Below are 26,090 nucleotides of genomic sequence, written 5' to 3' on the forward strand. Positions count from 1 at the left end.
CACTTGCCCTATCTTAAATAAAATAATCTTTATCGAATGTGTTATTAAATCAAGTAATATTATTTTCACTTCATATCCTCTTGCTAATTTTATAAAGAGAATAGAAAAAAAAATGTGAAACAAAATAAATGACTTGATTGAGAGAGAAAGATAAAAAGTTATTGCGAAAATGTGAAGTAAAACCACCATTATACTTTTAAATGGCAACTCTTTCCTTCTCTTTTCATTAAAAAAAAAAAAAGAAAAGAAAAAAGATTTTGTTGTATTAATTCTCACATGATCGATAAAAAAAGCAAAACAACTAATAAAGAAAACGTTGAATTTTCTTTAACTTAGCATCCATTGTTTGAATTAACATTGAAGCAATCATGGTTCCCATGTATTAAAACACAAAGGCGCTTAGGGAGAGAGTGGCGCATATGATACTGAGTGGTACTGTGTTACATGTGCAACACAGCTTATTATCGTGTCACGAGCACGCATCAAGCAAGGTGCGCCTCAATATATAATTAATCTTTGGGATGTGCCCGTCTCTTTCATACCAAAACCTATCCCAATTCCTAAACCTTCCAATTTTCTTTTGATTAACCATGAACTACCAACTCCCACAAAATCCACCCACCAAAACCAACACTCATAATAATTCGACACCCGCTATTCCGTCATACACTACCTGCTCTTGTTTCTTCTGCATCATGTCCGAAACAGTTCCTCCCCTTAGAAGAGCCAAAATCGCTCGCTACTTCAAACAAATGCCTCTCAGAGACCACCAGGAACACATCCTCGCGTTAAGTGGCCTCTGGAAAATCGCCATAACAAACCCCAACGACCCTGAATTTCCTTCTCTTGGGATCTTCAGATGCATGGCCAAGTTAATTCAGAAAGGTGTTAACCACAAAGATTGGCTCCTTAGGTGTCAGAACATGTATGTCCCTTATTATGCAGCACACATAATCGGTTCTTACACCATGAACAAACCCAAGTTCGCAGATAAAGCTGTTAAGTCCAACGTGGTTCAACCACTCATGGAACTGCTTCGGGGAAAGATTAGTTGGGTTGAGCAAAGAGTTGCACTTCGCGCACTGGGTCATTTGGCGAGCCATGAAGCAACTTTTGAAGCTGTTGCTGAACATGAAGCTGAAGTGATAGAAGCATCCATTAACATAGCTTCCACGTGCATAAAAGAGGTGTATGAGAAGTTCGTGGGGTTGAAGGAATCAGAGAGGTTGGAGTATCATAGGAACTTGCTGACACGAGGGCATGGAGACTTGGAATTGGAGAACAGAAAAGCAGAAGAATGGGCTAGCCAGCTTCAGTGTTGGTCTCTCTATCTCTTAGATTGCTTTGCATGTAGAGAAAGATCTCTGGGGCTAATCTGCAAAAAGCAATTCTTGAAGGACTTGTGTGGAATGTGGGGTGGTTTGTCAAACCCAACTTCACCTGCTGGAATAGGACTTCTCAGAACTCTTTGTGGCGCAAAAATAGGGAGAGAAAGTGTTGCAAATTTGGAAGAAGTGGTAGTGAATCTTTGTAACGTGTCAAGATCCTCAGATGAAAGGCAACGCATGGCAATTGATAGTCTCTTGCAACTTCTCAAAGATCCAGTTACAAGATACAAAGTAATAGATATAGCTGTTCCAGTTCTTGTTGATTTGGTTGAGGTTAGAAGCATGGGAGGGAAACCCAAAGTGGGGCAAGAAATCATGCAGATACTCTTGCAGGATTACCACAAAATCAAATTTGGTGAGATGAAGCTGAAGAGTGAAAGAACCAAGAGAGCGTTAGAAGAGTTATGGGAGTTGAAGGTGGAGAGAGTAAAAAAAGAAAGCTTAATGAGCGAAGAAGAAATAAGAGAAAAAGAAGTGTTGGCAGGTATTTTGAAACAACAAGGGAACATGGAATTTGGGTCAGGGGAGATAGAAAAAGCTGTGGCGAAGTACACAGAGGCTTTGAATTTGTGCCCATTAGAGACCAAAAAAGAGAGAATCGTGCTTCATAGCAATAGAGCACAGTGCCACTTGCTTCTTAGAGATCCAGAAGCTGCACTGAGTGACACCACAAGAGCTTTGTGCCTATCGAATGTGGCGAGTGCGAGTCTCCACAGTAAGAGTCTGTGGAGAAGATCACAGGCTTATGACATGAAGGGGCTTGCGAGGGAGAGTTTGATGGATTGTTTAATGTTCATTAGCAACCGATTTGGGTCTCAGCACGCGAAGGGATTCAAGATCCCACACTACGCGGCACGAATGGTTAACAAACAGATGAACGCCACGTGGCTCTTTGGTTCGGCCAAGTCGTCAAGTTGGCATGGCGCACTGCAGGGAGGAGTTAAAGAGTTTGTGGTCCAAAAGAAAGTTGATTCTCTCAAGTTGAGGATGAGAAGAACATCGTAAGGTACTAAGTGGTGAAGGTGAACTGTTTCTGTGTGGAAAATTTATGTTTTGTTTCCCGTGTTCTTAGACAGTGATGTATGGTATGTAAAAGCTCATGCATGGTACTGTTGAATAGTTATTAATTGTACTGGACCCGGGTAGGTATTCGGTACACTAATTACATACACCTAATGTTTATTTAGGAAAATAATCTTTTTCACGGTTAGAGGATATACTTATATCCGTACGATTACAAAAAAAACTTGGATTTTTCTTCTCTTTTTTCATGTTTATTTTTCTCTCATTTTTATTTTAGATTTTAATATATGTCTAGTCTTTATAAAATAAATTAATTTTTTAATTTTTTAATTTTTTATTTCTCTAAAATTTAAATTTAATTTTTAATTTTAATTATTATATAATTATTTTTAGTCATTTTATTTATTAAAATATTAAATGAATATTTTAGGTATTAGTCATAACTGTTAATGATATTATATGTTAATATAAGACACCTCTTAAAAATTTCAAAAATTATTAAAATAAATGTTATTTATAATCCTTAAAGGTGAAAACTAGTAATTTTAAATTTTAGAAAGATAAAAATCAAAGAAAAATATTTAAAATGAATTAAAATTAAAATTTATTTATTTTATTAGGATGAAAAATATTTCACAAAAGTCAAAAGTAATATTTATAAATTTTAAAAATAAAAATATAAAAAATTAAAATTAAAATAAGTGAGACTAAAAACATATTTATCCTTCTATTTTTATTTTATGTGATTTTTTGCACTTTTATTTTCCTTTTATGTCGTATAACGTAACGCTTCGATCATATCTTTGACCTATCCTTACTTGTTTTTTTTTTCTTTTTACCTATTTGGCTATTTCACATTTTATAAAAAATTATTGCTATAGTCACGTACGTGTTCACCATTCTAATTAAATCCTACATGATATATAAGTGCCCAAGTTTTTTTTTTAAATTTACAATAAAAAAATTAATAACACTTAATTAAGTGCTATGTAGAATCACGAATTTCTCTTATTACATGCGACTTTTCTTGTGAATTTTTATAAAAATTCGCAGGTTTTTATAAATTTTTCTGCGAAATTTTATCTGCAGGTAATATATTTGTGGATAATATGTTTTTGTGAATTTTAAAATTCGCAAGAAATTTTTCTGTGAAATTTCTTGTGAAAAAAATTTGCAGGAAAGTTTCTTGCGAATTTTTTCACAAAAAGTTCTGCAAAAATATTTTTTACGAAAAAATATAAAGAAATTACTATAAATTATATCAATAATTATTCAACTTTCAAATGCTCACAATGAATTCATCCGAAACATTTGTTTCCACGCTTCCAACATGTGATACATAATCTTTTAAATTTTAAGATTGTAGATTATAAGTCTAACACTCAACGATACAAATCAACTTGTAAGGTAAGTGTTGTCCCAACTTATATATTCTTTAATTATTTTATTTTCAATCGATGTGAGACTTGAAGTTTTTTTAAAATATTAAACTTATAAATTTAAATATTTTTTTGATTTTTTCTGCAGATTAAAATTGGCAGGAAAATCCACAGGAAAAGTTATCTGCAAAATTTTTCTACCATTTACTAAACATTACTTGCAAATTTATTTTTGCAAGAAAATCTGCAAGAAACAAAATAAAATTCTTACAATATTTTCTGTAAATTTTTTACCATGGAAAAAAATTCTATGATTATTAATATTGTAGCAAAATTTGAAAAAATTTATTGTAGATTATTTTTTATAAAAAAAATTATAAGAAATATCTATAAATTATTTTTCGCAAATAAATTCACAAAAAGTTTCTGCGAATATTTTTTTTGCAGGAAAATGATATTTTTGTAGTAGTGCAATGGTAGTTGAAAATTGGATAGAGACTTAAGTATTCTCATTTTTGTTATTGTAATCCTTTCTATTGGAAAAAAAATGTTACATAGATAATGATATGAGTAGGACTATGATGATATTAGACCATTTATAAATAATTTATATTACTCTATATGAGAGTAATAACTCACACTAATTAAGAAAGTCAATATCATTTAAAAAATAAATGTCTTTTCATAAATTATTTTTATTAAAAATGATATAAAAAGTTGCCAAATAAAGTAAAATTAGTTAAAAATTGTTTAAATTTAAAAATAATAAAAATAATATTATTTTATACTTATATACCATAACCAAAGGGAGTGTGAAATAAATATTTCCAAAAAGATATAAGAAAAAATCACAAAATTTATAAATAGATTCCTGGTAATTTTTATTACTTTTTTTTTTTTTTTACCAAAGTGCTTTTATCACTATTATTCAATTAGATTTTCATTTCAGTAATCCATGTTTAAATTTATTATGGAGATTGCAAGAATGAAACTGTTATTTTTTGAGTGAAAATCAGCAACAAACATATTATAAAGAAAAATGTATATCTAAGTTTTATCATAAAGGAGAAGAAGAAGAAAAAGAGAGAGGGAGAAAGTAAAAAATAATATATATATATATATATATATATATATAATTTGTTCACTTTTATAATAACAATTTTAATCATAATTATTAGAGAATAAGAGCAGTTGTTAGTTAGTTTTCTGTTTTGGCTGTTGTTAGTTAGTTTTCTGTTTTGGCTGACTCTTATTATATATAAGTGTGTAGAGGCTTGCTATTTGAAATATTGAGAATCATTTTATTCAGAGATACTCTTTCTCCTCCACTCTCTTTTCGTTTTATGGTATCAAGAGCAATCTCAAGGAAAGCTCCGTCGTGCCACACTCTGATCCAACATGGCTGAAGAAGAAAGTTCTTCAAAACAAACCAACATCAAGAAAGGAGATGAGTCACAGAATCCCAACAGCCCCTACTACCTTCATCCGGGTGAAAATATCAACACCCTCACTGTTTCCCCTGTTCTTGATGGCCCAAATTACCATTCTTGGAGCAAGTTAATGAAGAGAGGACTTCAATCAAGAAACAAATACAAATTTGTAGATGGAACGATCAAAGAACCACCAGCCAATGACTTCTTGCATGATGTTTGGATAAGGTGCAATACTATGGTCATTTCTTGGATAACTCGATCTGTTTCTTTGCAGATTGCACAAAGCATTGTATATATTGACAATGCAGAGGACTTATGGAAGGATTTGAGAGACAGATTCTCAAAAGGAGACCATTTCAGGATGTCTGACCTCCTACAGGAAATTCACTCCATCAAACAAGGAGAAAGAACTATTTCCACTTATCATACAGATTTAAAAACTCTATGGGAAGAGTTAGAAATCCTGAGGCCCATCCCAGCATGCTCCTGCACAGTAAAATGCACCTGTGACCTAGTGAAAACTGTGAGAAATTACAAGGAAACTGAATATGTCATCTGCTTCCTCAAAGGCTTGAATGACTCCTACAACACTGTCAGATCCCAGGTACTAATGATGGACCCTTTACCTAACATTAACAAAGTTTTCTCTCTTGTTTTGCAACAAGAAAGACAGGTCTTAGGGAACTTGCTTCAGGAAGTCAATCTGGTGGCAAGCATAACAAACAATAAACAATCTTTTGGAGGAAGAAATGGATCCTCATCCGGAAGAGGAAGAGGAAGATTTAATCAAAGGAATTTTAGCAACCAACCACAAAAAATCTGCACATTTTGTGGAAAAGAAAGGCACACAGTGGAGACGTGTTATTTCAAACATGGATTTCCTCCGAATTTCAATTTCAAAGATAAAAGACAAACATCAACTGTGAACTCCTACACCTCAGATTCCTCTACCTCACCTAACACTGTTGAAGGCAGTGATCACAAAATTACTGGAAAGGAATACACTGAGGTAAGCAGTACCATTACAACTGAACAATATAATCAACTCATGGAGATACTCAAGGGATCAAATGTAAGTGGAGAAACTCATGCTGTAGACAATCTCCAACAACATCCAGGTAATATCTTATCTACCCAAAAAGAGCAAAAATTACCTGATAATGTTTGGATACTGGACAGTGGCGCCACTGACCATGTATCTAACTCACTTTCTTGCTATGATTCTTATAACACCATTGAGCCTATAAGAATTAAATTACCAAATGGATTCATTACTCAAACACAGATTTCTGGTACTGTTGCTTTCTCTGGCAGATTTTTTTTACAAGATGTCTTATACATCCCTGATTTTAACTACAATATTATATCTGTTGGTAAAATTGTTAAAAACTTCAATTGTAAAATTGTCTTTGACAAGCTGTGTTGTTATATCCAGGATCACAACAACAAACTGATGATTGGTCCTGCTAATCTTCAATGCAATCTGTATATCCTTCAAAGGCAAAATTTTTCAGAGAATAAGATCGTTAATTCTGCTAGAACTTCCAGTGACAACAATATGAATAATTCCAATTTTGATTTGTGGCATTATAGACTAGGTCATCCATCTGATTCTGTTTTACAACAAATAAAAGGACAATTTCCTTATGTTAAGTATGATCACAAACTTGTCTGTGACTATTGCCATTTAGCAAAACAATGCAAGTTATCTTTTCCTATTAGCATCAACTCTACAGCTTCTTGTTTTGATTTGATACATATGGATATTTGGGGTCCCCTTTCTATTTGTTCCATCCATGGCCACAAATATTTTCTAACTATAGTGGATGATTTTAGTAGAAACACTTGGGTTTTCCTTATGAAAGCTAAATCTGAAACCAGGACCCTTATCCAGAACTTTATCTCTCTAACTTTTACTCAATACAAAAAGAAAGTTAAAATCATAAGGTCTGATAATGGCATAGAATTTCGCATGCCAGATTTTTATAACAGTCAAGGTATTATACATCAAACATCTTGTGTGGAAACACCACAACAAAATGCTGTGGCTGAAAGGAAACATAGACACATTCTAAATGTGGCCAGGTCTTTATTATTTCACTCCAATCTACCTAATGTTTACTGGTCATATGCTGTTCTTCATGCTATACATCTAATAAACAAGTTACCCACTGCTGTGCTGAAAGGCAAATCACCTTTTGAAATACTCAATAAAAAAACCCCAGCTTATCTTGATCTAAAAGTCTTTGGCAGCTTGTGTTTTGTTTCTACACTTACTCAACATAGAAATAAATTAGATCCTAGAGCTAAGAAATGTGTCTATCTAGGAATTAAAGTTGGTACGAAAGGTTACATTGCCCTAGACTTAACCACTAGAGAAATTCTTATTTCTAGGAATGTGATTTTTTATGAAAATATATTTCCTTTTCACAAGGTTCCTGACATTAATAAACAGGTTGATTCTCAGGTGAGTGAGAATTTTGATTTTCTATCAATTGATATTGACCTACCCAACAATTACCCTATGGAGGATGATGTTTCTGACAGCCAGCTTGGTTCCCCTACACCTCCAAACGTTGACCTTCGAAGATCAACCAGGCATAAGCAAGCACCAACTTACCTGACTGATTATCACTGCAACCTTTTACAAAATACTGAAATTCATGATTCTAACAATATAAGGTATCCCTTGTCCTCTGTTTTATCTTATCACTCTCTGAATCCTGAATTTTTAAAATTCAGCCTTTCCATCACTACTGAACTTGAGCCCAAAAACTATCAACAAGCTGCTCAATTCCCTCATTGGATTAAAGCAATGCAAGATGAACTTGCGGCACTAAAAATGAATAAAACTTGGTCTTTAACCCCTTTACCCATAGGAAAGTCTGTTATTGGATCCAAATGGGTGTACAAAAACAAATATAATTCGGATGGGACCTTGCAAAGATATAAGGCCAGATTAGTGGCAAAAGGGTATAACCAAACTGAAGGATTGGATTACTTCGACACTTTTGCTCCGGTAGCTAAATTGACTACTATAAGGCTACTCCTTGCTATTGCCGCTACTAAGAATTGGGCTCTTCACCAACTTGACATCAATAATGCCTTTTTACATGGTGATTTAACTGAGGAAGTTTACATGGAAATTCCACAAGGACTTGCTGTTTCAGATCCTGCAATGGTTTGTAAATTACACAAGTCTATCTATGGCTTGAAACAAGCCAGTAGACAATGGTTTGCTAAACTCTCTACTTTTCTTTTCAATCTTGGATACAGACAATCTTGTTATGATCATTCCCTTTTTATTAAGAAGTTTAATTCTAAGAGTATCATCATTTTAGTTTATGTTGATGACCTTATATTGGCAGGAGATGATGCAAAAGAAATTGCTTCTGTCAAACAAAGCCTTGACAACACCTTTAAAATCAAGGACCTTGGCAGCCTCAAATACTTCCTTGGTCTTGAAGTGGCAAGATCAAATTCTGGTCTTACCATATCTCAAAGAAAATACACTTTAGATCTAATTTCTGACTTTGGTTTGCTTGCAGCTAAACCAGCCCTTACACCTATGGTCAAGAGTACTAGACTAGCTCATGATGACAGCCCATCTTATGCAGACACTACTGGATACAGAAAGCTGGTCGGGAGATTACTCTACCTTACCAACACCAGACCAGATATTAGCTTTGCTGTCCAACAACTCAGTCAATTCATGAGCAATCCAACTGAATCACACTACAAAGCCTGTATTCGTGTCCTCAGATACTTAAAGGGTTCTCCAGGACAAGGCATATTTTATTCCAGCAATTCCACTTTACAACTAAAAGGATTCAGTGACTCAGATTGGGGCACATGCCCAGATTCTCGAAAACTCCACTCTCTTTTCGTTTTAATAATTTCTAATTAATCAACAATGTAATGTTTTTATAGTCTTTGAGCTATTCTTAATAATGAAAAATTCTTAAAATACAATATAAGCTTTTGAGAAGAACCCACCCGATAGAATTTTGACAGAAAATGTAATTTGTTAACCCAAAATCACTAAAAAGTTAGTTAAGAGAATTTAAAAAGTAATGGTATATTAAAATAGATAATGCCTAAGTAAAGATAACAATATTTAAAAGAAAATAAAAAATACAGATGATATATTATAAAAGTGGAGTAACTAGAGTTTGGGTTAAAAAAATTAATTAAATGTGTTTTTAATTCCTATAGAATGATTGTATTTTTATTTAGGCCTTTATAAAAAAATATTTTTAATTTTTTTAAGTTTATAAATATTGTTTTGACTTCTTGAAAATTAAAAAAATTATATTTAGTCTCGATAAAATATTTTTATTTAATTTTCATCCTTTAAAACTTAAGCTTACTATTTTTCGTTTTTAACATTTGTAAAATAGACAAATACTAATATTTATTTTAAGAATTTTAAAAAAATAAATACATATTAATATGATATTACAAACAAAATTAGACATTACTTAAAATTATCACTTAATCTTTTAATAAATACATAAAATACTCTTTTCGATTCTTATCACAATTTACAAGAAAATTATAGTTCTTTTATAAGGCATTAGTTTTACAATTTCTAAAAATATTAATTTTATTTTCATTTCTTTTTTTTTCTAGTAAAGATCATGAGTGTATGTGCTCATTGTTATTGAATGAAGAGAAGAAAAATTGATAAATATTAATATATATTTTTTCACACCAACTGTCATTTATTAATTATTATTAGTATTAATGCATAAGTAGTGTTGAGTAATATCATTATGTCCCCATGATAATTTAATGACAAATATAAGATAAAATTGATATATCATAATTTTTTAAAATAAAATAAACTGAAATAACTATTTATATTAATTTGTATGTGTACCGGAGAGACCGTATCGGTCACGTGGGCCAACACGTGCCATTTCGTCAGACACTCATGCATAGTAAGCCACGTACAAGCATCACCATCAACGTCGGCTCGGCATGAGGTCGAGAACCGACATCAGTCTGGTTAACGCCAATATGGACCATCATCACTCATCGAGTCGGCTCGGTCAAGTACCGTTCCGACATAGATCGTACCGGAAAGTATACAAGCTGCCGTATACGGACTAGACGGCTCGGTCATTTGCCGTTCCGACTAGTATTGAGTAGTCGGCTCGGCCTCTTGCCGAAGAGTTAAACAAGTCATAACGGTAATTACAATTAAGAAAGGTAAGTACATGATTAAAGCCTAACAACCAATTAGTACCGTATTACCTAATTTGGTAAATATCTGAGAGGGCCCATCACGCTCAGGCCCATGTCAGATGCTATAAATAGGTCACACACAACAAGGTATGTCACTGTTCATTCATTACCCTAGAAAATCGTGCCCACACTGACTTAAGCATCGGAGTATCTTTTGCAGGTACCTCCCCCTCCGAAGAATCCACCTAAAGCTCTCGTTCGGTCCTCATATTCCCCTGAAGATTACGAGTGTACCCTCAGGCAGGTACATTTTGGCGCCCACCGTGGGGCCGAACCGATAGCTCTCGAGAAAGACGTATCCAACACTGTTTCGACGTCATGGTGAAGACAAGGAAGACTAACGCTGAACACCAGTCCGAGGAGGAGCATCAGTCCGGGGCCGAAACGGTAGAGGAGACAAACTTGACCGATGTGGTACGACAAATGAAAGAGGAAATGATTGCCATGAAACAGCAGCGAGAAAGAGATGCCGCCGAAATGGCTGCATTGAGAGAAGAGAATGCTGCCCTGAAAAACCAATACCGAGATCCCACATGGAAACCATCCGAGACGACCCATACTCAGGGGTCGTTTCATTCACACGGACACCACACCCCCGCCAACCACACCTCTAGTGCCACCCCAGCCGCTCATGCTTCAGCTAGTAGGCCGATACTGCCGATGCCGGCCGGAGCACATCGGCATCCCTTTACATCAAATATCATGCAGACCGCGCTTCTTGATCATTGGAAGTCGTTGCCTCTCGACAAGTACGATGGGACCACTGATCCCGATGAACACGTAGATGTGTTCTTGACTCAAGTCACTTTAAGCACAACCGATGATGCCGCCCTTTGTCGAATTTTCCCAACATCGCTAAAAGGACGAGCTCTGAGTTGGTTCACTCGGCTTCCGGCCAACTCAATTGATTCGTTTAGTACATTGGCCTCCCAATTCACAATTCAGTTTGCTACCAGTAGGCCTCACCAACTGACCTCGTTGGCTCTGGTAAGCATTCGTCAGGAGAAAAAGGAATCCCTTCGGACATTCATGAGCCGATTCAACAAGGCGGCATTGGAAATCCGAGACCTAAACCCGGCCGTCGCCCTGCATCATCTGACTACCGCCTTGAAGCCAGGTCCCTTCGCCAACAGTATTTGCAAGAAGCCACCATCCGACATGGATGACCTTCGGCGACGAGCCGATAAGTATATGCAAATGGAGGAGCTAGCTGAGTTCCGCAACCAAGCTAGAGCAGAAGTCGCGGCAAAGCCTGAAAGGCCAGTCGAGAATAATTTCCGAGGTCGCCCGAAAGAATTGGTACCTCGGGAGAGACCCCCTCGTGGCCCAAGGTATTCCCAGTACACACCACTTAACACTAACAGAGCAGCCATACTCGAGCAAGCGCTGGCCTCGGACGTGTTGGCCGTTCCAAAACGAGCTTCTACCCCCCCCAGGGCCGACACAACAAAATCTTGCCGCTACCACCGCAATCGGGGGCATTCAACAGAAGAATGCGCGGCTTTAAAAGACAAGATCGAAGACCTAATCAAACAAGGTCAGCTACAGGGTTTCATCGACCGACCGCACACAACTCGGCACGCCGACCGGTCAAGACGGCACGACCCTGAGCAAAGGAGAATGGAACCACGTCAGTATAGAGAACGGAGCCGGTCCAGAGAAAGACGAGATGTCGAACCCTCGTCACAGCCTCGGCGAGTCATCAATACCATAGCAGGTGGATTTGCTGGTGGTGGCTCATCTTCCTCATCGCAACGGAGGCATCTACGGGCCGTTCGGCATGTTCACGCCGTTGAAACAGTCCGTCGGCAATTACCTACTATCACCTTTACCGAAGCCGATTTCAAAGGCATTGATCCGGAGCAAGATGACCCAATGGTAATCAGTGTAGAAATCCATAACTGCATTGTGCGTAAAACGTTGGTAGATCAGGGAAGCTCGGCAGATATCTTGTACTGGAACACGTTCAAACAGTTGGGTATTCCAGAATCCGAATTGGTCCCCTACAACGAGCCACTGGTGGGGTTCTCTGGTGAGCGAGTGAAGACAAAGGGGTATATCAAGCTGTCCACACGGTTCGGATTTGATGAAGCTGATCACCGCGATATCCCAGTCAAGTACGTAGTGGTGCACGCCAACACATCTTATAATATTCTGCTAGGACGACCGTCCTTGAATCGGCTCGGAGCCATTGTCTCCACTCCTCATCTGGCCATGAAGTTCCCGGCTGAGTCCGGACGAATCGTCACCATACACGCTGACCAGAAAACGGCGCGCGAATGTTATTTTAGTAGCTTAAGGTTGCCGAGAATGGAGGAGCCAACCGAACCGAGAAGGGTGCACTCGGTTTCGCAGCAGTCGGCCATCGACCTCGATCCACGAATCGATCAGGAGGAGAGGGTAGAGCCCATTGAAGACAAACAACCCTTCCAAGTAGGAACGACAAAATCCCAAGTTACTTACTTGGGAACCTATTTAACCGAAGGGGAGCGCCTAGCCATTCAGCGTGTGGTCCTCGAGAATAGAGACTTGTTCGCCTGGCACCCATCTGATATGCCTGGCATTGACCCCAATTTCCTGTGCCACAAGCTCTCCGTTAGCAAAGAGGCTAGGCCGATTGCTCAACGGCGCCGGAAAACGGGGGAAGAAAGAAAAACCGCCATCGAAGCAGAGGTGACCAAGTTGCTAGACGCTCAGTTTATCCGAGAGGTGCACTACACGACTTGGCTGGCTAACGTGGTCATGGTTAGAAAGTCGAATGGGAAATGGCGTATGTGCACCGATTATACCAATTTAAATAAAGCTTGCCCAAAAGACGCCTACCCACTCCCGAACATCGATCGGCTCGTCGATGGGGCATCTGGCCACAAATTCTTGTCTTTTCTGGATGCTTACTCAGGATACAACCAGATCCGGATGCACCCCCAAGACGAAGAAAAAACGGCATTCATCACCGAAACAGCCAATTACTGTTACCGGGTGATGCCGTTCGGATTAAAAAATGTCGGGGCCACGTATCAACGTTTGATGAATAAAATCTTCCACAACCAGATCGGCCGAAGCATGGAAGTATATGTTGATGATATGGTGGTAAAATCAAGTGATGTATCGGCACATACGCATGACTTGGCCGAAGTGTTTCACGCGCTTCGCCAACATCAGATGAGACTCAACCCCGACAAGTGCGTATTCGGGGTCTCAGGCGGCAAGTTCTTAGGGTTTATGTTGTCCAGTCGCGGCATTGAAGCAAATCCTGACAAGTGCCAAGCCATTCTAAGCATGAAAAGCCCAAGTACCCTGAAAGAAGTTCAGAAGTTGGCAGGCCGGCTCACTTCGCTCTCCCGCTTTCTTCCTTGCCTAGCTGAGATAGCTAGACCCATCCTCCTCTTGCTCAAGAAGACCGAGCGATTCCAGTGGACCCAGGAGTGTGAAACATCATTCCAACATTTCAAGGAGCGCCTTAGTACACCCCCAGTCCTTTCCAAACCAGTTACCAACATTGACATGATTATATACTTAGCGGTTTCCGACAGCTCAATTAGCGCTGCGCTAATACAAGAAAACCGAGAAGAGCAACAGCTAGTGTATTTCATCAGTCGGACTTTGCAGGAGGCCGAACGACGATACCAGTTAATTGAAAAGGTAGCCTTAGGACTCATCTACACTGCTCGTCGACTGAGACAATACTTTCATAGCCACAAGATAATTGTTCGGACCGATTGTCCAGTGGCAAAAGTATTAAGAAAACCAGAGATTGCCGGCCGAATGATGGCATGGTCGGTCGAGTTGTCAGAGTTCGATTTGTCCTTTGAGCCGAGAGGTCCAATCAAGTCGCAGCACTTGGCTGATTTTGTTAACGAGCTTACCCCTTCGGGGCGTTTTGAAGACGAATCATGGACCTTGCATGTCGATGGGTCTTCTAACGCCCAAGGCAGCGGAGCAGGAGTGATACTGGCTAGTCCCTCAGGCGTCACAATTGAGCAGTCCCTTCAGTTCGGTTTTCGTGCCTCCAATAACCAAGCGGAATACGAGGCCCTACTAGCTGGGATGCGGTTGGCAACCGAGATGGATGTGAAGCGAGTCATATGCTGGACCGACTCAAAGATAGTGGCCGAGCAGGTCAATGATAATTTCCAAGTTAAAGATGCGAACTTATTACAATACTATCATCTATTCCAAAAATTGAAGGATGAATTCAGTGAGGTTCAGGTTCGCCATGTTTTGCGTAGCAATAATGAACGAGCTGATCAGTTAGCTCGGCTCGCCAGCAGCCGGAAGCCGGGACAGCTGCGCACCACTATTCATCTTGAAGTTCCCTCCCCAAGCGTAACAACCGAGTGCATGGCAATAGATGAATCACCCTCATGGACCACACCCATTCGGAACTATATCACTAACGGCGCAGTACCGGCCGACCCGTTGGAAGCTAAGAAGTTGCGAACACAGGCGGCTCGGTACTCCATGATAGCCAAGGACCTCTACAGACGGGGGTTCTCCACCCCGCTGCTCAAATGCATAGATAGTCACCAAGCAGATTACGTGATGAGGGAAGTCCATGAGGGTATTTGTGGCTCCCATTCCGGAGGACGAACCTTAGCAGCTAAAGTCTTGCGGGCCGGTTATTATTGGCCAACTCTGAAGGGGGACTGCGCCGACTTTGTCAAAAAATGTGTTCAGTGCCAAAAATACGGGAACCTCATCCATGCTTCAGCTGCTGAACTGCATAGCATCAGCTCTCCATGGCCGTTTACTTTATGGGGCATTGATGTACTCGGCCCATTTCCGGTGGCGAAGGGACAAGTTAAGTTTCTCCTCGTAGCTGTCGATTACTTCACAAAGTGGATTGAGGCCGAGCCGCTTGCCTGCATCTCCGCCGCTAATGTCCAGAAATTTGTCTGGAAGAACATAGTTACCCGTTTCGGCATCCCATATGCCATCATCTCGGATAACGGCCTACAATTCACGGACAAAAAGTTCAACTCTTTCCTTGAAAACCTTGGCATCCGGCATAGGTTTACATCAGTTGAACACCCCCAGTCGAACGGCCAGGCCGAAGCGGCCAATAAGGTTATCCTCACCGAATTAAAGAAACGGCTCGGTTCGGCAAAAGGGGCATGGGCCGAAGAGTTGCCAGAGGTCCTTTGGGCGTATCGATGTACACCACAATCAACAACAAAAGAGACACCCTTTCGCCTGACTTACGGCGCAGACGCCATGATCCCGGTTGAAGTCGGAGAGCCATCATTCCGAAGACAGCACTTCCATGAGGAGTCTAACAATGCTTCGCTCCGAGCCGAGCTTGATGTCCTCGATGAAGCACGGGAAAAAGCACAGATTGTGGCCGAGGCATGTAAACAACGCATGACACGCCGTTTCAATTCAAGTGTTAAGCCGAGAACATTTCACGAAGGTAATCTTGTATGGAGAGCAACCGGGTCAGCCAGACGCAACTCTTCAGAAGGGAAGCTATCAGCCAACTGGGACGGCCCTTTCCGGATACGGCATGTCCTCAACAATGGAGCGTACAAGTTAGAAGAGCTGTCCGGCAAGGTCGTTCCTCGGACATGGAATTCTACTCATTTGAAGACATATTACAGTTGAATCAACATCATGTATTTACATTTCAACTATGTATAATGATGCACTCTTTTCCTTGAACCGGTCTTTTCTCCTCTTAAAAAATCGTGAAAAGAGGTTTTGGCCGGCAAGGTTTTTAATGAGGCATCCAATCAATAAAAACAGTTCAATTATCTTTGACTTACTATACATTTTTAACATTAGTTTTTACAAGTCTTCCCTCCCGAGATGTCTCTCGGCTAAGGATGTGACTTTCAATCCTACAAGTCTTCCCTCCCGAGATGTCTCTCGGCCAAGGATGTGACTTTCAATCCTACAAGTCTTCCCTCCCGAGATGTCTCTCGGCCAAGGATGTGACTTTCAATCCTACAAGTCTTCCCTCCCGAGATGTCTCTCGGCCAAGGATGTGACTTTCAATCCTACAAGTCTTCCCTCCCGAGATGTCTCTCGGCCAAGGATGTGACTTTCAATCCTACAAGTCTTCCCTCCCGAGATGTCTCTCGGCCAAGGATGTGACTTTCAATCCTACAAGTCTTCCCTCCCGAGATGTCTCTCGGCCAAGGATGTGACTTTCAATCCTACAAGTCTTCCCTCCCGAGATGTCTCTCGGCTAAGGATATGACTTTCAATCCTACAAGTCTTCCCTCCCGAGATGTCTCTCGGCTAAGGATGTGACTTCAATCCTACAAGTCTTCCCTCCCGAGATGTCTCTCGGCCAAGGATGTGACTTTCAATCCTACAAGTCTTCCCTCCCGAGATGTCTCTCGGCCAAGGATGTGACTTTCAATCCTACAAGTCTTCCCTCCCGAGATGTCTCTCGGCCAAGGATGTGACTTAATCCTACGTCTTCCCTCCCGAGATGCCTCTCGGCCAAGGATGCAGCTTTAGTTTTAGATCTTCTAACCCGAGATGACTCTCGGCCAATGAGAAAAACATTGCGAAAGAAATTCAAAGCAGTATACGAAAAGAAAAATCGAATTTATTAAAAGGCACTATCGGCCTAGCAACACAAAAAAACGAGCACTATTGGCCCGGAATTACAACGCAAAAACCTAAGAAACTACCTCCGCCTCGCCGGGAATCGGACCAGCCTCAGGCGCTTCTTCCTCCTGAATTGTAACATCCTCATTTGGCTCGTTCGCCCGAGCCGGAGCTTCCTCGTCGGCTTGTTGATCAGGAGGAATAGAAGTGAGGTCCACCAGCTTCCCTTGAAAGAAATCTTTCGTCATGTCAAGATGGAAGTCCGGCGGAAAGTCGCCGAAATGACAGGCTTGCCGAGCCGCTTGGGCAAAGCCGGCCTGATGCTGACTAAGGACCTTGGCACGCGCTTTCTCCTTATAGGCCTCGAAAGCGGTCTTCTCAGCATCCAACCCCTTCCCTAGTGCAGTAACCTTGTCGGTCTCGGTCTTCAAAGCAAGTTCGAGACGCTGAACCTTCAAGGCCAAGTCGTCGGCAACCCGCCCTCTGCGATCCATTTCAGCCTGGTACTTGCTGTTGGATGTTTGAGCGTCTGTTAAAGCCGCCAGCGTCTCTTGAAGAGACTTCTCCTGCTCAGCAAGCTGCCGGCGCAGCCCATCAGCCTCGCCGTTCGGCTGCATAACTATGCTTTGGGCCATTGCCACGGCCCGCACTTGGAACTCGCAGAAGAAGCTCCATTTTTGAGCCGAGCTCATGCGACTCAGCATCCCTTGGCCGGCTTCAGAAGTTAAGTCTTGACTCAGGAAATCCTGAGCGTTGACGTTCCCGGCCAAAAAACTTGGCGAAGATAGACCTTCTGGAACAGGGGGGCTAGCCACTCGGCGTTGTTTGGCCCGGCGACTTTCTTCCTCGGCCCTTGCGTCCGGCCTTCTTTTTTCAGGTTGGGGCCGAGTGGGTTTCTTTTTCCGAGCCGAAGACCCTACCCCACCAGCTTGAACGGCAGCTTGATTCCCACCCATCGGGGCTGAAGTCTTGTTTCCAGTAGTCGCCGCCAATTGATTCCGGATCAGGTTACGGATGTCTAGATCGTCATCTCCATGGGCAGCCATTATACCTGCACATTATTAGTCAAAATCAATGATAACACACAAATTTAATTAAATAAGAAAAGTACTATACCAATTAGTTCCTCGACTACATCGGCCGATTCAAACAACCGGATCAGAGGACGACATGGTAGAGGCCGAGGTAGTTTGTCTAAAAAACTTAGACTCATTCTCTCCTCCGGGGACATGCGTGATTTGGAAACCGTGTCGTACTTGCGCGGCTTCCGGGTCCAATACAAGGGAAATAGGGGATTCCCTTCGGCATCAAAGAAATACTTTTTTCCTGGTTCTGGCCGAATCATCACCTTCATAAATCCCACTTTAAATTTTTTGTACGAGGTGGTAAAAGGTTGCAGCAAGCAATCATTGTGACGAATCAACGACAGCCACTTAGCCTTTTTCGTCGGCCGAGACGTATAGAAGTGCAGGAATAGATGTGGAGTGGGTTGGAGACCGAGGGCTAGACACAAATGCCTAAACCCTTGCATAGCGGCCCAGGTGTTCGGGTGAAGTTGGCTCGGCGCCACATTAAGAAGTCGAAGTATGCTCATGAAGTAATCGTCAAAAGGGAGGGATATCTTCAGATCCCGGAACATATAATCATACACGTAAAAGAATGGGTATTTGGACGATCCTTGATTCAAATAAACGAAGTCTGGATTCAAAGCCCCGTCACCTCGGCACGGTTGGAAAAAGACAGCAGAAGGTTCTTCATCTTCGGGAAAGTTTAAAAACTTTATGGCCGATACGAAGTCCACAAGAGACTTCTTGCTCGTATACCGAGAGTATACACTACCAACTTCACCATGTACCCACGAATACCCGGGAGTCGATATGGGAGGAAAAATTCTTGACGATTCCCCACCCCGACTCGGCTGATCTTCAGAACCCGCAACCGATGCCGAATCATTCCCGCTTTGCGACCGATCGGACCCCGAAGCCGACTCTGCGGAATCGCCCCCATTCGAAGCTGAAGCCGACGCTACCTCCTGGTTCGGCGTCGTCCTTAACCTAGATTCCTCTTCGTCCCCAGAGGAGTCAACATGAACAATGTCCAGGTTAGCCATTACGTACCTGATGATTGAACTTGACCAATTGCTGTTGAGTACTCAAAACGTTCTCAAGTATCTTCGGCTCGGAGCAGCTAGTAAGTTTGCATGTGGAAACCCTTCCTCCTACACATCTATTTATAGGCGTTCTTAATAGGCAACTGAAGAGACACCCCCTCGTGCCTACCGTTGGATCATTTAGATCCAACGGTCTAGGGCGCGCAACTCTTCGCATGCGGTTATAACCCTTCATATCCCACCATAACTTCTCGCGTACGCCATCAACTGCCCAACGGTTACAACCCTTCATATCCCACCATAACTTCTCGCGTACGCCATCAAATGCCCAACGGTTACAACCCTTCATATCCCACCATCAGTTGTAACCCTTAGCTTCTTCTTCAACACACCAACTGAGAAATCCTGTTTTTATTCCATTAACCTTTCGCGTCGCTTCGCTCCTCAAAGGCTGGGGGGCTTGTGTACCGGAGAGACCGTATCGGTCACGTGGGCCAACACGTGCCATTTCGTCAGACACTCATGCATAGTAAGCCACGTACAAGCATCACCATCAACGTCGGCTCGGCATGAGGTCGAGAACCGACATCAGTCTGGTTAACGCCAATATGGACCATCATCACTCATCGAGTCGGCTCGGTCAAGTACCGTTCCGACATAGATCGTACCGGAAAGTATACAAGCTGCCGTATACGGACTAGACGGCTCGGTCATTTGCCGTTCCGACTAGTATTGAGTAGTCGGCTCGGCCTCTTGCCGAAGAGTTAAACAAGTCATAACGGTAATTACAATTAAGAAAGGTAAGTACATGATTAAAGCCTAACAACCAATTAGTACCGTATTACCTAATTTGGTAAATATCTGAGAGGGCCCATCACGCTCAGGCCCATGTCAGATGCTATAAATAGGTCACACACAACAAGGTATGTCACTGTTCATTCATTACCCTAGAAAATCGTGCCCACACTGACTTAAGCATCGGAGTATCTTTTGCAGGTACCTCCCCCTCCGAAGAATCCACCTAAAGCTCTCGTTCGGTCCTCATATTCCCCTGAAGATTACGAGTGTACCCTCAGGCAGGTACATTTTGGCGCCCACCGTGGGGCCGAACCGATAGCTCTCGAGAAAGACGTATCCAACACTGTTTCGACGTCATGGTGAAGACAAGGAAGACTAACGCTGAACACCAGTCCGAGGAGGAGCATCAGTCCGGGGCCGAAACGGTAGAGGAGACAAACTTGACCGATGTGGTACGACAAATGAAAGAGGAAATGATTGCCATGAAACAGCAGCGAGAAAGAGATGCCGCCGAAATGGCTGCATTGAGAGAAGAGAATGCTGCCCTGAAAAACCAATACCGAGATCCCACATGGAAACCATCCGAGACGACCCATACTCAGGGGTCGTTTCATTCACACGGACACCACACCCCCGCCAACCACACCTCTAGTGCCACCCCAGCCGCTCATGCTTCAGCTAGTAGGCCGATACTGCCGATGCCGGCCGGAGCACATCGGCATCCCTTTACATCAAATATCATGCAGACCGCGCTTCTTGATCATTGGAAGTCGTTGCCTCTCGACAAGTACGATGGGACCACTGATCCCGATGAACACGTAGATGTGTTCTTGACTCAAGTCACTTTAAGCACAACCGATGATGCCGCCCTTTGTCGAATTTTCCCAACATCGCTAAAAGGACGAGCTCTGAGTTGGTTCACTCGGCTTCCGGCCAACTCAATTGATTCGTTTAGTACATTGGCCTCCCAATTCACAATTCAGTTTGCTACCAGTAGGCCTCACCAACTGACCTCGTTGGCTCTGGTAAGCATTCGTCAGGAGAAAAAGGAATCCCTTCGGACATTCATGAGCCGATTCAACAAGGCGGCATTGGAAATCCGAGACCTAAACCCGGCCGTCGCCCTGCATCATCTGACTACCGCCTTGAAGCCAGGTCCCTTCGCCAACAGTATTTGCAAGAAGCCACCATCCGACATGGATGACCTTCGGCGACGAGCCGATAAGTATATGCAAATGGAGGAGCTAGCTGAGTTCCGCAACCAAGCTAGAGCAGAAGTCGCGGCAAAGCCTGAAAGGCCAGTCGAGAATAATTTCCGAGGTCGCCCGAAAGAATTGGTACCTCGGGAGAGACCCCCTCGTGGCCCAAGGTATTCCCAGTACACACCACTTAACACTAACAGAGCAGCCATACTCGAGCAAGCGCTGGCCTCGGACGTGTTGGCCGTTCCAAAACGAGCTTCTACCCCCCCCAGGGCCGACACAACAAAATCTTGCCGCTACCACCGCAATCGGGGGCATTCAACAGAAGAATGCGCGGCTTTAAAAGACAAGATCGAAGACCTAATCAAACAAGGTCAGCTACAGGGTTTCATCGACCGACCGCACACAACTCGGCACGCCGACCGGTCAAGACGGCACGACCCTGAGCAAAGGAGAATGGAACCACGTCAGTATAGAGAACGGAGCCGGTCCAGAGAAAGACGAGATGTCGAACCCTCGTCACAGCCTCGGCGAGTCATCAATACCATAGCAGGTGGATTTGCTGGTGGTGGCTCATCTTCCTCATCGCAACGGAGGCATCTACGGGCCGTTCGGCATGTTCACGCCGTTGAAACAGTCCGTCGGCAATTACCTACTATCACCTTTACCGAAGCCGATTTCAAAGGCATTGATCCGGAGCAAGATGACCCAATGGTAATCAGTGTAGAAATCCATAACTGCATTGTGCGTAAAACGTTGGTAGATCAGGGAAGCTCGGCAGATATCTTGTACTGGAACACGTTCAAACAGTTGGGTATTCCAGAATCCGAATTGGTCCCCTACAACGAGCCACTGGTGGGGTTCTCTGGTGAGCGAGTGAAGACAAAGGGGTATATCAAGCTGTCCACACGGTTCGGATTTGATGAAGCTGATCACCGCGATATCCCAGTCAAGTACGTAGTGGTGCACGCCAACACATCTTATAATATTCTGCTAGGACGACCGTCCTTGAATCGGCTCGGAGCCATTGTCTCCACTCCTCATCTGGCCATGAAGTTCCCGGCTGAGTCCGGACGAATCGTCACCATACACGCTGACCAGAAAACGGCGCGCGAATGTTATTTTAGTAGCTTAAGGTTGCCGAGAATGGAGGAGCCAACCGAACCGAGAAGGGTGCACTCGGTTTCGCAGCAGTCGGCCATCGACCTCGATCCACGAATCGATCAGGAGGAGAGGGTAGAGCCCATTGAAGACAAACAACCCTTCCAAGTAGGAACGACAAAATCCCAAGTTACTTACTTGGGAACCTATTTAACCGAAGGGGAGCGCCTAGCCATTCAGCGTGTGGTCCTCGAGAATAGAGACTTGTTCGCCTGGCACCCATCTGATATGCCTGGCATTGACCCCAATTTCCTGTGCCACAAGCTCTCCGTTAGCAAAGAGGCTAGGCCGATTGCTCAACGGCGCCGGAAAACGGGGGAAGAAAGAAAAACCGCCATCGAAGCAGAGGTGACCAAGTTGCTAGACGCTCAGTTTATCCGAGAGGTGCACTACACGACTTGGCTGGCTAACGTGGTCATGGTTAGAAAGTCGAATGGGAAATGGCGTATGTGCACCGATTATACCAATTTAAATAAAGCTTGCCCAAAAGACGCCTACCCACTCCCGAACATCGATCGGCTCGTCGATGGGGCATCTGGCCACAAATTCTTGTCTTTTCTGGATGCTTACTCAGGATACAACCAGATCCGGATGCACCCCCAAGACGAAGAAAAAACGGCATTCATCACCGAAACAGCCAATTACTGTTACCGGGTGATGCCGTTCGGATTAAAAAATGCCGGGGCCACGTATCAACGTTTGATGAATAAAATCTTCCACAACCAGATCGGCCGAAGCATGGAAGTATATGTTGATGATATGGTGGTAAAATCAAGTGATGTATCGGCACATACGCATGACTTGGCCGAAGTGTTTCACGCGCTTCGCCAACATCAGATGAGACTCAACCCCGACAAGTGCGTATTCGGGGTCTCAGGCGGCAAGTTCTTAGGGTTTATGTTGTCCAGTCGCGGCATTGAAGCAAATCCTGACAAGTGCCAAGCCATTCTAAGCATGAAAAGCCCAAGTACCCTGAAAGAAGTTCAGAAGTTGGCAGGCCGGCTCACTTCGCTCTCCCGCTTTCTTCCTTGCCTAGCTGAGATAGCTAGACCCATCCTCCTCTTGCTCAAGAAGACCGAGCGATTCCAGTGGACCCAGGAGTGTGAAACATCATTCCAACATTTCAAGGAGCGCCTTAGTACACCCCCAGTCCTTTCCAAACCAGTTACCAACATTGACATGATTATATACTTAGCGGTTTCCGACAGCTCAATTAGCGCTGCGCTAATACAAGAAAACCGAGAAGAGCAACAGCTAGTGTATTTCATCAGTCGGACTTTGCAGGAGGCCGAACGACGATACCAGTTAATTGAAAAGGTAGCCTTAGGACTCATCTACACTGCTCGTCGACTGAGACAATACTTTCATAGCCACAAGATAATTGTTCGGACCGATTGTCCAGTGGCAAAAGTATTAAGAAAACCAGAGATTGCCGGCCGAATGATGGCATGGTCGGTCGAGTTGTCAGAGTTCGATTTGTCCTTTGAGCCGAGAGGTCCAATCAAGTCGCAGCACTTGGCTGATTTTGTTAACGAGCTTACCCCTTCGGGGCGTTTTGAAGACGAATCATGGACCTTGCATGTCGATGGGTCTTCTAACGCCCAAGGCAGCGGAGCAGGAGTGATACTGGCTAGTCCCTCAGGCGTCACAATTGAGCAGTCCCTTCGGTTCGGTTTTCGTGCCTCCAATAACCAAGCGGAATACGAGGCCCTACTAGCTGGGATGCGGTTGGCAACCGAGATGGATGTGAAGCGAGTCATATGCTGGACCGACTCAAAGATAGTGGCCGAGCAGGTCAATGATAATTTCCAAGTTAAAGATGCGAACTTATTACAATACTATCATCTATTCCAAAAATTGAAGGATGAATTCAGTGAGGTTCAGGTTCGCCATGTTTTGCGTAGCAATAATGAACGAGCTGATCAGTTAGCTCGGCTCGCCAGCAGCCGGAAGCCGGGACAGCTGCGCACCACTATTCATCTTGAAGTTCCCTCCCCAAGCGTAACAACCGAGTGCATGGCAATAGATGAATCACCCTCATGGACCACACCCATTCGGAACTATATCACTAACGGCGCAGTACCGGCCGACCCGTTGGAAGCTAAGAAGTTGCGAACACAGGCGGCTCGGTACTCCATGATAGCCAAGGACCTCTACAGACGGGGGTTCTCCACCCCGCTGCTCAAATGCATAGATAGTCACCAAGCAGATTACGTGATGAGGGAAGTCCATGAGGGTATTTGTGGCTCCCATTCCGGAGGACGAACCTTAGCAGCTAAAGTCTTGCGGGCCGGTTATTATTGGCCAACTCTGAAGGGGGACTGCGCCGACTTTGTCAAAAAATGTGTTCAGTGCCAAAAATACGGGAACCTCATCCATGCTTCAGCTGCTGAACTGCATAGCATCAGCTCTCCATGGCCGTTTACTTTATGGGGCATTGATGTACTCGGCCCATTTCCGGTGGCGAAGGGACAAGTTAAGTTTCTCCTCGTAGCTGTCGATTACTTCACAAAGTGGATTGAGGCCGAGCCGCTTGCCTGCATCTCCGCCGCTAATGTCCAGAAATTTGTCTGGAAGAACATAGTTACCCGTTTCGGCATCCCATATGCCATCATCTCGGATAACGGCCTACAATTCACGGACAAAAAGTTCAACTCTTTCCTTGAAAACCTTGGCATCCGGCATAGGTTTACATCAGTTGAACACCCCCAGTCGAACGGCCAGGCCGAAGCGGCCAATAAGGTTATCCTCACCGAATTAAAGAAACGGCTCGGTTCGGCAAAAGGGGCATGGGCCGAAGAGTTGCCAGAGGTCCTTTGGGCGTATCGATGTACACCACAATCAACAACAAAAGAGACACCCTTTCGCCTGACTTACGGCGCAGACGCCATGATCCCGGTTGAAGTCGGAGAGCCATCATTCCGAAGACAGCACTTCCATGAGGAGTCTAACAATGCTTCGCTCCGAGCCGAGCTTGATGTCCTCGATGAAGCACGGGAAAAAGCACAGATTGTGGCCGAGGCATGTAAACAACGCATGACACGCCGTTTCAATTCAAGTGTTAAGCCGAGAACATTTCACGAAGGTAATCTTGTATGGAGAGCAACCGGGTCAGCCAGACGCAACTCTTCAGAAGGGAAGCTATCAGCCAACTGGGACGGCCCTTTCCGGATACGGCATGTCCTCAACAATGGAGCGTACAAGTTAGAAGAGCTGTCCGGCAAGGTCGTTCCTCGGACATGGAATTCTACTCATTTGAAGACATATTACAGTTGAATCAACATCATGTATTTACATTTCAACTATGTATAATGATGCACTCTTTTCCTTGAACCGGTCTTTTCTCCTCTTAAAAAATCGTGAAAAGAGGTTTTGGCCGGCAAGGTTTTTAATGAGGCATCCAATCAATAAAAACAGTTCAATTATCTTTGACTTACTATACATTTTTAACATTAGTTTTTACAAGTCTTCCCTCCCGAGATGTCTCTCGGCTAAGGATGTGACTTTCAATCCTACAAGTCTTCCCTCCCGAGATGTCTCTCGGCCAAGGATGTGACTTTCAATCCTACAAGTCTTCCCTCCCGAGATGTCTCTCGGCCAAGGATGTGACTTTCAATCCTACAAGTCTTCCCTCCCGAGATGTCTCTCGGCCAAGGATGTGACTTTCAATCCTACAAGTCTTCCCTCCCGAGATGTCTCTCGGCCAAGGATGTGACTTTCAATCCTACAAGTCTTCCCTCCCGAGATGTCTCTCGGCCAAGGATGTGACTTTCAATCCTACAAGTCTT

General features: G+C 43.1%; 1 protein-coding gene across 1 annotated transcript; it reads left to right on the forward strand.

The window, feature by feature from the left end:
- Positions 1–365: 365 nt before the first annotated feature.
- Positions 366–2,557, forward strand: LOC109811170 (uncharacterized). Its single transcript, XM_020374831.3, has one exon. It carries the CDS (start codon positions 591–593, stop codon positions 2,391–2,393), a length of 1,803 nt encoding a protein of 600 aa, XP_020230420.1. The 5' UTR covers positions 366–590; the 3' UTR covers positions 2,394–2,557.
- Positions 2,558–26,090: the final 23,533 nt, after the last annotated feature.

Source organism: Cajanus cajan, chromosome 11 (assembly GCF_000230855.2).
Source record: "Cajanus cajan strain Asha chromosome 11, NIPB_CcT2T_4, whole genome shotgun sequence".
Lineage (NCBI taxonomy): Eukaryota > Viridiplantae > Streptophyta > Magnoliopsida > Fabales > Fabaceae > Cajanus > Cajanus cajan.

What these genes read in the sequence shown, in the direction of transcription:
- LOC109811170 (XM_020374831.3), top strand. Translation starts at nt 591, where the DNA reads ATGAACTACCAACTCCCACAAAATCCACCCACCAAAACCAACACTCAT.